The sequence below is a fragment of the Pogoniulus pusillus genome, chromosome Z, assembly GCF_015220805.1.
Source record: "Pogoniulus pusillus isolate bPogPus1 chromosome Z, bPogPus1.pri, whole genome shotgun sequence".
NCBI lineage: Eukaryota > Metazoa > Chordata > Aves > Piciformes > Lybiidae > Pogoniulus > Pogoniulus pusillus.
In genome coordinates this window covers 80,300,753-80,315,129 of record NC_087309.1, presented here as the reverse complement: position 1 = coordinate 80,315,129, position 14,377 = coordinate 80,300,753, and the positions used below count along the sequence as shown (strand labels likewise).

Genomic DNA, 14,377 nt, shown 5'->3' with positions numbered 1-14,377 from the left:
CAGCCTTGAGCGATTCTGTGCAACTGAAGGATAGATTGTTGCTGCCGCTCCTCACAGACTGCTTTTGTTAGAGGGAAGAGCAGATTTGGAGATATGTGCGTGTGTGTGAGGAAAGGCAGAGTGCATTGACGGATGTGTCTGGTCACTGGGAAGCACTGCAAAGAGAGACAGACCGGCAGTGAGAATCAGAGGAAGGAGCAGCACTGAAGTACAGGGCAGCTGTTTCCTAATACTCCGGCTCTTTTGCGTGCCTCAGTGAATGTGAACATGGATTCTGTCACTGAAATCGTCGTGAAGCTGATCTTTCTCCTGTCTGTCCACAACTGGCACACAGCAGTGACAGGGAATAAATGTAAGTATTGCATATTATTTTAAAATAAATCCAGGTTGTTTTGAAAACTTCCAAGATATTTTATTTGTATTTAGAATGGCTACTGTTTTTTTAAACAAATGTTGATTGATTTGTGATCATGACACCAAGTTGCCAGATTAAAATATTCTACAATCCTTCTATAGATTTTTGTCATGAGTCTGCACAGAGAATACTGTTTATAAGACTTTCTGTGCAAGAGTATCTGAAAGAAGCAATTTACTAAGGGATGAATGTCCAGCCTCATTTTAATTTTTATTTCAGTCTTGTAAATGCAGCATTTCCCAAGGAGTGGTGTGTTACATGGAAATTACTCCCAGCTTTCTGTTGTGTACTGTTTCAGCATGTGTTTCATCAATTTATAATTTTGAAAGCTGACGTGTGCACCTTCTGAATTAAGCCGGCACTCTAATGGATATTACTGTGCCTTCAGGAGCAGCACAGGGAAACAAATTGTTAGCAAGACTTTATGATCTCTGCATTGATTGCTTAGGGAGTATTATTCATGCATGAATAAATAAGAGCATACTATCAGTTCCATCAGAAAGTTGTATGTATGTTTGGTTTTTTTTTTTTTTTTGTCCATTTTAATAAATCATTAATTTTTAGTCACTAGGGTGCCATTGCAAAATAAAGATAGTCATTACAGTTTCAAAGACAATCTGGTCTTTAGAAGGCAAAACTGATATATACTGGAATATCTCTATTTTCAGTGTTGGATTAGATGAATTATCTTTCTATTAAAATGAATTTTAAAAAATAATTTAAAAAAAATTATCCAGAAACAAATTTTCAGGGATTTCTTCTGTCAGCAATAGTTCTGAGATAATCTTGTTCCATTTGATTCAGCTTCAGCAAGCTGAAGAATTTTGCATACATATGTAATTGAGCTGTACCTTAAATACCAAATGATCATAACCTGAATTGAGAATATTTTCTCCTATTCCTGTTAAAGCACTGGCTGTGCAGCACAGGAATGGGTAAGGCAGGAACAATGCCTGTGTGGGAATAAAGTGCATGCCAAATCAAGAAGGAATGTTCAAGAATAACCTTCCAGCTCCCTAGAAACATTTGAACAATGGCAGAGAAGTTTGAAGTGCTGTGTGGCTTTACAGCCCAGGGTTTTGCATATGGATGTTTTGTAAACTAAACATGCTCCCACGAGCCAGACATTCACAGTGCAGCATCAAAATGATCTTGTGCTGTCATTCAGTAATGATACCTCATTTGATACTCAAGTGAATAGTGTAGCCCTAAACATGAATACTAAGTTGCTCTTGTTAAACACCCTACTGCAATCCAGTCACAACTTTAATTCTCTTCATCATTCTGCATTGTACAGTTTATGAATACATCCATTTTCACAAGACCATGATAATCGAATTGCACATTAATAGCATTTGGCACTGTGCACAAAACTAAATCAGCTGCTTACAGGGAAGCATATTAAAAGCATTGCAAAAAAGACTTGCATCACGCAACAAAGTAGTAAAGCACTAGAGGTCACTCTTACAATTTAGGAAGCAGGGTTTGAGGATAAGGCTCAGGCTTCTTACTAGTAGAAAATTATGAAAGATAAAACAAATCAGGTATGAAATACATTTACTATTGGCTTTCTCAAATACTTATAAAAAACCAGGCCAAATTTAGTTACAGGATCAAATGAATGACTTGAATTAACAGATATTTTACATATGCACTAGTATTCATAAATGTGAATTACTTTTATGTATTAAGAAGTCCAAGCTTCTGTTTCAAAATATTGATCCGAACTGAACAAATAAGAATTTTCCCCATGCTACTGGCAAAGAAACTGATTGTAGGAATAATAAATGAAATTAATAAATTGCGAATGTGTAAGTTCTAACATGTGAAAGTAACTTGGCTAATCTTAAGCACATTATTTTCAATGTGTAATCTGGTGAAAAAAATCCTTTTATATGTACCATATTTTAGAAGCAAAAATTTATATGGTATAATTACTTTATTTTAAAAATGGCAGTTTCTTTGTGAAGTATCAAGGTATGAATTCAGATGGAATGTTAGGTTTCATAAAATGACTACAGGAGAAAAAGTTCTTCATAATTACTGATTGCATTAGATACATGCAGCAACTAATATCTACTCACTTAAGCTTACTTTTTGAGATGTTGACTAGAAATTGAAATCCTTTTTATTAGGTGGTTTTAGCATTGACATTAGTGTATTAAAATTTGTTTACAAAATCACATAATGTTCAGTTTTCCTGAAAATTTTTTGTGGCTTCATTGTCCAGTAGGCTGCCAATAATCAAAGAAAATATGACATTTTTGTAATTCTTCCTCTATATTTGTATGACTTTTCATTTTAGAGTTCTTTTTTAACACCAGGTCGTGAATACTTAGTTTTGCTTTGTTGTTTTTCAAATCTGCTGCCATTAAGAAAAGACCAACTAAAGACCTTTAAACATCACCTTGAAGTGTCAATGCTAATGTTACTAAGATAGTTGTAGAAAGAAAATTTCGTGGATCAGAAACTGATGAGCTCAGAATTATTTCTACCCTGAAGGAATCACAGTGTTCCTTTTCTGAGTAAAGTTGTTTAGGTTTTTAAGTTATCAGAAGGTGACAGACTCTGTCATCTGGACAGAAAAGTTTATTCCTGCATTTTTTCCCATTTTTATTTGGTTGTTGTTTTGTTAGTTTCTTTGTTTATTTTGGGTTTTTTTGAGGTTTTCTCTTGGATAAATTATTATGACATTTCCAATAAAGAGAGCTAACAATTGCTGCTGAAAACTCAAATCTTTCTAAAAGTTCTGTAGTAGTGCTGCTTCGTGCTGTTCTGTGCTTTCTTCCTCCCAAAGAATTGTGGTTCCAAAGCAGTTGAAAGAAGTTTGAAGTGCACAGCTCTGAATAACTAACTGTTTAAGGCCAAGTGTGAAATTTAAATGAATGATTAAAGCAAATACTGTGTAATTTATTTTCCACTGAGCTGGGAAACATCTTAATTTTACTGGGAAATATTTTAATTGTACTGGGAAATATTTCTACAGCTGTATATCAGCAGACTACTAAATCCATCCTTAAGAACTTGTCAGAATTTGGTACTCTAATAGACATAGTACTTTTTTTTTTTTTTGTCCCTGGGACACACCTCCCCCATCAACAACCCACCACTAAAACAACAATGATGACAACAACAAAAAAAAAAAAAAAAAAAAAAAAAAAAAAAAAAACACCCAATGAAACCGAAAACAGGAAAGCAAACCAACCAACAATAAAAAACACCCAACCTTAAAACTCTAACAAACCAAAACACTCTCCCCCACACAAAAAAAAAACAAACAAACAACAAAAATACCACAAGAACAACAACACTCTAAAACTGAAGTGCTGCACAAAACATAAATAAAACCTCTACATACATGAACTCAACTGTGACTAAAATTTTTTTCAGGTTAATTTTGAATGTAAATAGAATAAATTAGGAATTTTTCATGTAAATTGTCACCTCTTTATGCATACTTTCATTTATTAAAACTCTGCAGTTTCACAGAAGTGTTTATCAATATTTCTGTTGCAATGATAGTAATTTCTTTAAATTTAGAAGTCGTTCATATTATTACTACTGTTGTTATTTTTAAATATCAGAGGTTTCTTGATGAAGCTATAGCAAAAAACTGACTCTAAGTCTCACAGAGAATATCTGTTAATGATGCTGAAGATTTGAAATAAAGGATTGTATTAACAGACACAAGTCATTTTAAAAGTAATATCCCCAGGGAAGAGAATAATTCCTAGAGAAATATTGTATCTTAATTCAGAAAATCACTTCATTCTGAAGCTGCTCATTGTTACCAAACAGTTTTGTACCAAACTATTTGACAGCTTTATGAAATCTCCTTAAAATTTGCTAAAATATTCTTTATGATAAACAATCTACATTAAAATGTAATCTTTTACTCTTAATTTGTGGGTGATATGAACCATAGGGGAGGAGAAATTGGAAACTTCTTCAATTTTCTTTTAACCTGAAAAATATTTACCTTCTGTTTATTATTATCTATCTCTGCTCTGAGATAGCATTAGAGACCACATCAGAGATCAAACCATCTCTGGGCAATTATTTACATGAATAAAACATTATAGACATCTCTAGGGTACTGTGCATGTTTCTAGTGCAGTAGCATCAAAGGCTTATATCAACATCAAATCTAAACCAATACCAATAGAAGTATCTATCATTTTTTTTGCTTTCACACTTTCAAGGTTGAGAATTCACAAAAAGGCCTTGATTTGATTACACTGAGTGTAATCAACAATTTACATTCCATTGTTTTACAATTAAAACAAAACATGAACATATTTGTCCCTGGGCTCAGCAGGATGGATAGAGCAAATTTGGTCATGATTGGTGGATAGTGACAGACAAATAATGACTCTGTTGAAGTGGGATAGAATCAACCATAAAAAGAAAATTCACTAAATTACCTTACATTGTCAGTGCTACTGATAACGTCTACACATTATGTGTTAGAGACTACTTTATTTAAGCTCCAGTCAGAAAATTCAGAGTAATCACAGATTTCCTCACATCTCAATAATTCTACAGTCACAGCCGTTCCAGTGGTTTGTTTTTTGTTGTCAGTGTTAGGGTGGGTTTGTTTGTTGCTGTTGTTTTAATGTGTGTGGTGTGTGTTTTGTGGGTTTGTTTGCTTATTTGTTTCTTGTTTTGTTTTATTTTGTTTTGTCTTACATAATGAGATAACTGTGTGTCTCTACCCATAAGGTTTTGTCTCTACCCATAAGGTTTTGTATCCAGTTAACTATGTCTTACAAAATTACATACACTTCTGTCATTGTATATGAAATACAGTGCTCAGGATTAGTATTTTTTCCTGAACCCTTGTATGCTGCAGTAGAAAACGGCAAACAATTTGTCATAGATTAATATATCTCATATATTTGACAGAATTCTGCCTGTGCGCCATCTTCTGTAAGAACGTCAACAATTATAATTTCATAGCCCCTTACAAGTTTAGCTGGAAAAAAAAAATCATCTCTCTCCTTCATTCCTTCTCACCTCTCCTGCCACCCCATTCCAAACAAGCCAGTGAAAGAACACTTGATCACTCAAGAAGCAGTATATATTTCTAAGTTTTGTTTTCTTTCCCCCTAAAATACTCTCTGCTTTCTTGTTACTGCAGTTTGACAGTTCAGTGTACAGTTTTACACAGGATTAGGGCCTTTTACCTGGGGAAGTTAGAACTGCTTATCTGTACTTTTATATATTAATTCCTTGTTAGGTACACTTAGTTGCAAAGTGACACTAGAGATGGGTGGGGGCAGTGAGATGCATCACCAATTCAAAGCATTCATCTCCTGAAAACACACTAGGCAAGAGAAGGAAATAACAATTACTAAACTTAGTCATGTCTCTTGGTGACTCCAGAACGTATTAACTTTATTTAAGATGCTTCTGAAGTGAAAAGGTAAAATTTCCTCCTGTATCCCAGTTTTCACATGTTTTGTGAAAGGTAAACCAAGCCAATAGTGGTAGCACTGATTTTACAACTTTCAGTATAATCACTTGGATTTTTTTTCACTCTTAAATAAGAGTAAAGTTAAATGTCTCGCTAATCTAATCTGTTAGTCCTTGGATATTAAATACCTTTTATAATTTACAGTTTGTGACTTCAGCAGCCAAAGCCTGTGCCTGACTTCTAGATCAGAACTAAGAGATATGTGTGTCTCGTATACTAGCATATATTGTGTAAATGACATCATAACAAAAGCAGTCTCTCTAAACTTGAAAATAACGTAGAATATATATAGAAGATACGGTTCATTGTCATTATGACTATAATTTTGCTTTACTCGTTCGTAAAAACAAGCAGCTCTTAACACTAGTGTTTGACCAAATGCAATTAACTGAAATTTCAAATCTGTAGTGTTTTGCTCTTGCATATTTAAACCATGCTTGCTTACATGTTGTGTGGGTCGTACATATGTGTGCAAATACACCACAACAGACTACTGTTTGTCAAAAGGAGCTCCTTCCATCAGCTGAAGTCCATAAGAGTAACTTTGAATTATATCTGTAATATGCAGAGAAGGGTTGGTGTCCAATTATTTTGCTTTCAGAAGACAGTTTTTAGTGTTTATTACACATTGCTGTGTTAGTTTTCAGTAAGCAAAATATAGTGTGGACTGGGAGGTAAAAATGATAGTGTATATTCTACTTAATGTGTGTTTTCAGTGCAATAATTTGAATAATGATTGAAATCCTGGAAGATTCTGATATTTTAAGTAGATTAAAATTAGTAACTACAGAATTACTATTTAAATACTATACTTACTCAATAGAAACTATGTCTAGGGTTTTAAACCTCTAAGAATCTCTAAGGATAGAAGGAAAATATGGTTAGGAAACCTCTCCATCTGCTTAGTGGGTCTAACTACTTTTTTTATTAAATGGATCTCATTATTTTGTTGTGTAAAAGAATAAGCTATTTTCTGTTCCTTGCTTGTTTGAGTTCATGTTTGTTTCTATAATAACTTTTTTTAGAAACAGTATGTTGGGATATTCTAAAATATTCCTGCAGTTCTTTATTCAGCTGATAGCTGAAGATCTCACTGTTTTCCAGACAATTGTTCATCTACTTTTAAAGACAAAGTGTTTCTCAAAACCTAAATTGTTCCTAGAAGTTATTTTATAAAGATTTTTTTCCTGATTACATTTTGTATTTGCCATCAGTAAAACATAGCTGTATCTCACTGACCTGTTCAGACTGACTGTGAAAATTTTAAACAGCAAAAGAAATCAAGTCTCCTTGACTGTGCAGTTAAACAGGTTACAAAACATGCTATAAAATAATTACCTCACTAGGAGTGTGAACAGAGTAAGTTATTGTTTGAGAAGGTCTAGAGCAGATATTTTGAACAAGGCAGTCAGAGTAAGACCTTCAGAGGATAATATGCACAAGTGTTGCTGTAGAAAGGCTGACTCGCACATGGGGAGCCTGCATCACTTGCTTATTTGACCTGGAGCATTGTGCTGTATCTGTCTTCAGTTTCATTAGGCTGGATATGGGAAACAGAGATATTCTATAATTATCTGAGTGTTTTGAGGAGAGGGAAATATTGTGGTTTGTTTTTTTTTTTTTTTTTCCCCTGGGAATTTTGGTCATAGGATGTTTATGCAGTTTTAATTAGAAACTACTGATTTGAAACTGCAAGTAATTTCAAATTGGAAATAACTATATAGAAATTGTAGAAGGGAATTTTTTTCCCTGAATTTGTATTGTTTTATTTATTAGCAAATATGTCTTTTATGATGATGAACTCATATCTTCTGCTGAGAAAGGAAAATTGAGATTTATCTGTCTTAAAGTACAAATCTGAAGCTTTTGTGTTTGCCTGTGAGCTAACTAAGTCCCTTTTCAATGATATGAAAGAAAAGATTAGTTCATATAAGAAGAAATTATGCAGAAGATTGAAGGGGAAAATGCAGGCACAGTATAAGGTGATTTGCAATGTAGAAGTATCATTTGTCTCATTACTGATTATCACTCTGATTCTAGATAAGTAGGTCAGCTGTAAGCTTTGTCAAAATCAAAGCTTATGTGAGGTGTGTGCCAATTCCACCAAGATTGCCTGCTCTAAACGAATGTTAGAGAGAAATACAGCAAGCCATACTGACTGCTTTGTAGAGGAATCATTGACTATACCCTAGGCATTCACCTTTGGTGTTGAAGCTTCCTTGTCTGTGTTTTGGTAAGTGGGTTCTCTTCAGTAGTCTAAGTGTTAAGGCTACTGCTATTAATAGACCTCTATAAAATATTGGGAATAAGTGAGAAATTGGAAATGTCCTGCAAGTGAGAGTGTGTTTCATTTCTGAAAGGATAAATGTACCATAAAATCTGACCATATACAATGTTCTGGTGAAGTGAAAAACCTCATTAACTTAAATAATCTAGAATTACCCATTTTACCCACCTAAAAGTCTGATATTTACACCACTTTGAAAAGTTATGATTAGAGCTCAGTTTTAACCCTAATCTTGTCAAAACGTGCCTTCTTTATTGTATGCCCTATTTTCCTTCCAGAGGCCAAAATGACAAATAGAATGCATTGTGAACAAAATCAGCAGAATACTACAGCATTTCTTTTCATAAAAGAGTAATAAACAAGCTGATTTTTTTTAGTATCTTTGTGGTTATTTTAAAGTCTTTTTAGTATTGACAATCTAATGATTGTTACAGACTGCTATAGGAATCTCTTCTATGCTCTGAACCAGCAAACTGTGGCCCTCTAACTTATTTTCCCTTTCCGTGACAAGATGCAGCAGTCTAATTTGCAACAATTTTGTAATCGCGACAAGACTTGCTTACTTTTTCTCTCTCTCTCTCTCTTTTTTTTTTTTTTTTTTTTTTTTTTAGAAAAAACTCTCAATCTTTAGCAACTGAGGTTTTGGGGTTTGGGGTTTTTGCTTTTGTTTTTTGGTTTGTTTCAAATCAGTGAAAAATGACACTATCCTTATTAATGTTCTTGTTAAACTAGAGCTCCTAGGGAAGTCAATGGGAACTTTGCCTAAATAAATATGGAATAAAAGCTTTAGAAATAATGAGTGAATATTCATTCAAATGATATGCTGAATAGTTTGAGTATAACTAGTCTCTTTGTTTCCTTTCCATGTACTAGTCCTTTCATTAAGCGTTGTTTTGAGGACTGAGATACAGAGCTGTGTGACAAACAAGAATTACTTATTTGTCCCAATTAATGAAAAAAATTAATATGAGGAATAAAAGACATCTAGAATTTTAGCTCTTTCCTGTGGTTAGGGAATTTATATGTTTGCAGTTAAAAAATACTGCTCTGGGTTTGTTTTTTTTTTGAGACAATGGTAACATTTAAACAATCTTGAGTTGTTTTATTTTAATTTTCAAGGATTAAGTGCTTTTCAAAACTTAGTGCTTTTAGGAGTATCTGGTGGTAGTGAAGCACACTGGGGGTTGCTGAGCTCTGTCCCTCTGCCCTCCTACTGACAAAGTTTGTTGCAGTAACTCTCAGATTTATCTGAATGTGGAATTTGTAGGGCTGTTTTTCAGTTTCATCATGCCAGTACAATCAGAAGCTCCACTGTACCCTGCAGTGAGTACATGTCTGTCCTCAAGCAAAGTGAATCTTAGACTGTGATTTTTTTCTACAGAGTATACATATCCTCCAGTGATTAAGACTGAGAATAAATGTGTGCTAGTTTGAAGCAAGCTAGAATGTCTTGGGGAAAGATTAAATCATATAAAACTTATTTGCAAACACTAATCAGTGGTTTTAGCCAATTTTCTTTTGTATGTAAATGTACAGGACTGATTTTTTTTTTTTCCTCTATAAACCAAAAGAAACAGATCCATGGTCCTATTTCCTAAAATACTTTCAAAAGATCTGTCTGACAGTGATGAGCTTGGCACAAGAGGACTTCCTTAAAAAAGGAAGTAACTTAATAACATGAAATACAGAAGAAATTCAGTGATAAATGAATTAGCTACCAAAACTTTGTTTGTATTTGATAGCCCCGTAGCTACTTTAAGAGACTACCAATGCACTTTTTCTTTTCATCTGGGTGAAACTTACAGTGCATATAGCAATAAATAAGTGTAAAATTCACAGATGTCATAGAAAGAGGTGACAGGCTGAAGGTAGTTATAGCACTGCCTGAAGAAGTCTAACATATATTAGGAAATGTATGTTTGTATTACAGAAGATCACTTTTTATGGTAGAATGATGGAATGGTTTGGATTGGAAAGGACCCTAAAGATTTTTTAATTTAAAATTCCCTACCAAGGGCATGGATGCATCCTACTAGACCAAGTTGCTCAAGTCTTCATCGAGCTTGGGTTTGAATATGTCCAGGATTGGAACTTCCACAGCTTCTTTAGGCAACCTGTTCCAGTGCCGTACCAATCTTACAGCATGTTTTTTTTTTTTTTTCCAAATGTTTAATCTAAATCAATCTTCTTCCAGTTGAAAACACTTATCCCTTGTCCTGTCATGTTATGTTTTTGTAAAATATTCCCTGTCCAGCTATCCTGTAGTCACTCTTAAAATACTACTCTTCACCTATTGTTCATGTGCTCTAGGGTGTGATAATTTCTCTTTTTTTCTCTTTCGTCCCTGAGGACTCAAACCCACTCATTTGTACTCAGCTGCAAACTTGTTTTGACTTCTGTGAATTGTGATTATCTTTTAAGTTATTCCTATGCTACATAGCTGTTTACTGTGTCTTGAGTCATTCACTTTGGACAAGAAAAAAAATTCAAGAGTCAGTGACTGAAGAAAAAGATGATTGATGTGTAAATACCAATATGCACATTTCTGTGCTGTCTCCAATGAAGTGTTGCTGGGTTTTGGGCCTGTTGCAAATTGTTCGCATCTATTTGCTAGCTTGCACAAATGTTTAGTACCTCTCAGTTTTTCCCGAATTTTAAACATTGAGTAAGGGCTGGGATTATGGTTATAGTGAACTTGTGTGGTAGTTTGAGGGGATTTACTGATTCCATATGCATGTAATTACTTATATTAGTTTCTGTGGCTTTAATCAACGTAGAAATACATTTGGAAAACAACATTTCAGGTTGGCTATGTCTCTTTTTACTCAGTCATTCGAATTAGATAAATATAACACAAAATAATCTTAAACATAAAAGGCTCAGGCTCATGATGATTTTTAAAGGATCCTATGATATTTATCTTCCTACCTTGCCACTTGCCAGTAGAGAAAAAAAAAGAAGAAGAAAGCAGGCATGAGGAAGGATTTCTTCTGACTTTGTAATCTTACATCTAAAACCACGGTAAACCCACTTTTACAGTGATGGACAGTTTCAGTCAGAAAATCAGGTACTATTTAGTGAAATTTTTTTCTTGTCATTTGGTTTTTTGTTTGTTTTCCAAAATAGAACATTATAAAACACTGAATATTTCTTAAAATGTAATCTTTCATTGAATACTATTTAGCACCAGACTTGATAAAATTAGGTAATAGTTGGACTCAATGATTTTAAAGATCTTTTCCAACTGAAGTAGTTCTATGCTTTTATGATTCTGTGACCAGTTAAATGGTAATGGATGGCAAGCACTCGGTTCATTACCCCCTTGGAATACAAGCAGTGGCCTGTTTCATAGTACCCTTTAATACCTATCTAAATGTATTTGAAGGACAATAGCATGATCTACTTAATTTCTTTCTAATAAATTAAAAAAAACCTTTGTCATCACTGAGAAATCACATGCCAGATCATAGGATACTGTCAGTAAGTGGACTTATTGTTGCGGAGGGGTATTCTGTCACCTATGCTAATTGTGGCAGAGGGGAGAAATTAATTGGTGTGAGATGATATTTTATAAAAATATATAATTTATTAATTTCAATATTCTGAACTCTTGCCACCCCCAACCACTGAATTTTAACATGGTTGTGAAAGACATTCTAGGAGTAATATCAAATGGTAACTTATTAATAACTAGCAGACATTCAAGCTATAAACAGAGAGAGAAATATCTCTGTGGCAAATACCACTTGGGGTCAATATGCTGCTTGCCCCATAGGTGAACTGAAGATCTTTATGCAATAGCAGGAGGCAATAGAAATTACAGAAGCATTAAAGCATTTACTCACAAATTCTTATTAATTATCAATCACCCTCTGGGGCTATGTCACAGCCTATTACAAGTGTCCAACCTTCAGGGAAGTCTGCCCATGGACATCAAGGCTGGAATTCTCCCGCCTTCAGGGGAAAGGAGAATCTTCCTGTCCTGGGGAAAGGACAGTCTCTGACCTTGTTCTCCTGGCTTCTTCTGGATGCTCTGTCCTGGATTATTAGGCAGGACCTTCAGGTGCAGAAGGAATATAATGCTGTGCAGTCTCAGCACGGTCTCATGCAGGCAACATAGGCTGATCACGTGCAGACAGTTCAGAGTCTGCTTTCTGGTAACTCGGCAGCAGTAGAGCTTACCAGGCAATGATAAGGCAGCGGGAGTGCAATAGGGTGCACAGCTGCACAGGAGACTGAGCTCCGTACATACAGGCAGGCTTAAGCATAATAATGAGAGCGAGTGAACACATTGTTTACCTGTGTATCTCTATTTATCAAATGTGGGCTGAAATTAATGGCCCATTGGCCACCAAAATGACCAATCAGCTTGGCAGTTAGCCAGCCATACCATAATAGGGAAAAGCCACAGGCCTGGACCTTCCAAATGTGGGAATCACATGGGCCTTACACTAGGCAGACACGAGCTGGGCATGTGGGCTTATACAACCACTTTACACAACCTGGGGCCCTGGGCAGGCCAGACTTTATGGCACCAGGTCTGTTGTGCCCTTTATGTGTTTACCTCTGGTGCAGGTAGAAAAACATGTCCAGGCAAGACAAAGCATGAATAAGCTTATTTTCAGGCCTATGGGCCCTCCACAACACTTGTGAAGAAGGAAATTGTGTTATTCCTTCAGACTAAACAAGGATTTTATCTTCAAAAGCTAAATGCGAGACTATCAAGAGAAACAAACATTCTTTAAAATAACAAATGTTCTTCTACTGGTTAAACTACTGTATTTTACCTCTTGAGGTGAATTAAAGACATTTGTACTTAAATATTAAAAAAGTGACAAAGGATGATGTCATGGAAGGGAGCAGAGCCCTCTTGCAGAATCCCCATTTGTACACAGAGTCGTGGCTCACATGGGTACCTTCTATCGAAAAAGTCAAAACAATATTTCTATCTGCTTGCACTGACACAGCTGCTGTACCAGCAGACGTACAGTCCCTGGGAGAATCTCTCCCTCAGAGGAGCAAAGACATAAACATGGCTATGTTTTGAAATAAAGGCCTTGGAGTTTTCAGACATGGTGACCACCCGCCAAACATCTGCTGGGGGCTGACCCCTGGGTGGTCCCATAAGTTGTTTTTGGTAAGAATTATCCAATTGTATAGGTTGATTATAACTTGGTACCAATCTGTAAAGCTAACGCAAGTCTGCGTGAGTTGGCTGAACACACCTCTTCTAAAACACTATAAAAAATGCCGCATTTGCCTTAACTGTGCCTCTCTCTTGCCTCCCACTCTTTACCCTGCTCTACTTGCACCCTTCTTTTACTCTTTACCCTGATCGCTGATTACACACGCACACACATGCGGCATTCGCATCGCAAACAACCAGCTCTAGATGGCACCGTTCCAGGCAGGGTCCTGATCCTTATCAGCCTTTGGGAGCCAACGCACTGCACGACCAGACCTGCGGAGACTTGGACAACGCACCTTAAAATTCATAATACTTTGAGACTTCTCTGAACTGCATTTGGACAGTGAGTAACTGATAAACTTAATTTAGAGACTTAATAATCTCTCAAGACTTCAATGAACTCTCTTAAAATCATAGACTCTTCATTTTAGCCATTCTGTATTTTAATTCACAACTACAAACCAAGAATCTATGTGGGATAATTACAAATAAGTTTGGGGAAGGGGATTCCTAGTGGTTATAGCAATAAATCGTTTAAACCTTTATAAAATCGGCCTCGCATATCATTCCCAAACTCCCCCAAAGAAACTTTCCCATCTGCGACAGATGAGAAAAAGGCAGAAGTGCTTAACACCTTCTTTGCCTCAATCTTCAGTAGTGGGACAGGTTGTCTCCAGGACAACTGGACTCCTGAAGTGGCAAATGGAGTGAGTAGTCCCCCTCTAATCCATGAGGAAGAAATAAGGGACCTGCTGAGACACTTGGATTCTCACAAGTCCATAGGACCGGATGGGATCCATCCTAGGGTGCTGAGAGAGCTGGCAGATAAGCTGGCCAATCCACTCTTCATCATTCATCAACAGTCCTGGCTCACTGGAGAGGGTCCTGAAGACTGGAAGCTGGCCAATGTGATACCCATCCACAAGAAGGGTCAAAAGGAGGAGCCAGAAAACTACAGACCTGTCAGCTTGACCTCAGTGCCAGGCAAGGTGATGCAACAGGTCATCCTGA

General features: G+C 35.8%; 1 protein-coding gene across 1 annotated transcript in view; it reads left to right on the top strand.

Annotated features, from left to right (window-relative positions):
* Positions 1-234: 234 nt before the first annotated feature.
* CNTNAP4 (contactin associated protein family member 4) overlaps positions 235-14,377 on the top strand; it is a 396,860-nt gene continuing 382,717 nt past the window's right edge. Inside the window, exon 1 of the mRNA XM_064176535.1 lies at positions 235-352. Coding sequence (XP_064032605.1) covers positions 268-352 — 85 coding nt within the window. The 5' untranslated portion in view covers positions 235-267. The remainder of the gene's footprint in view (positions 353-14,377) is intronic.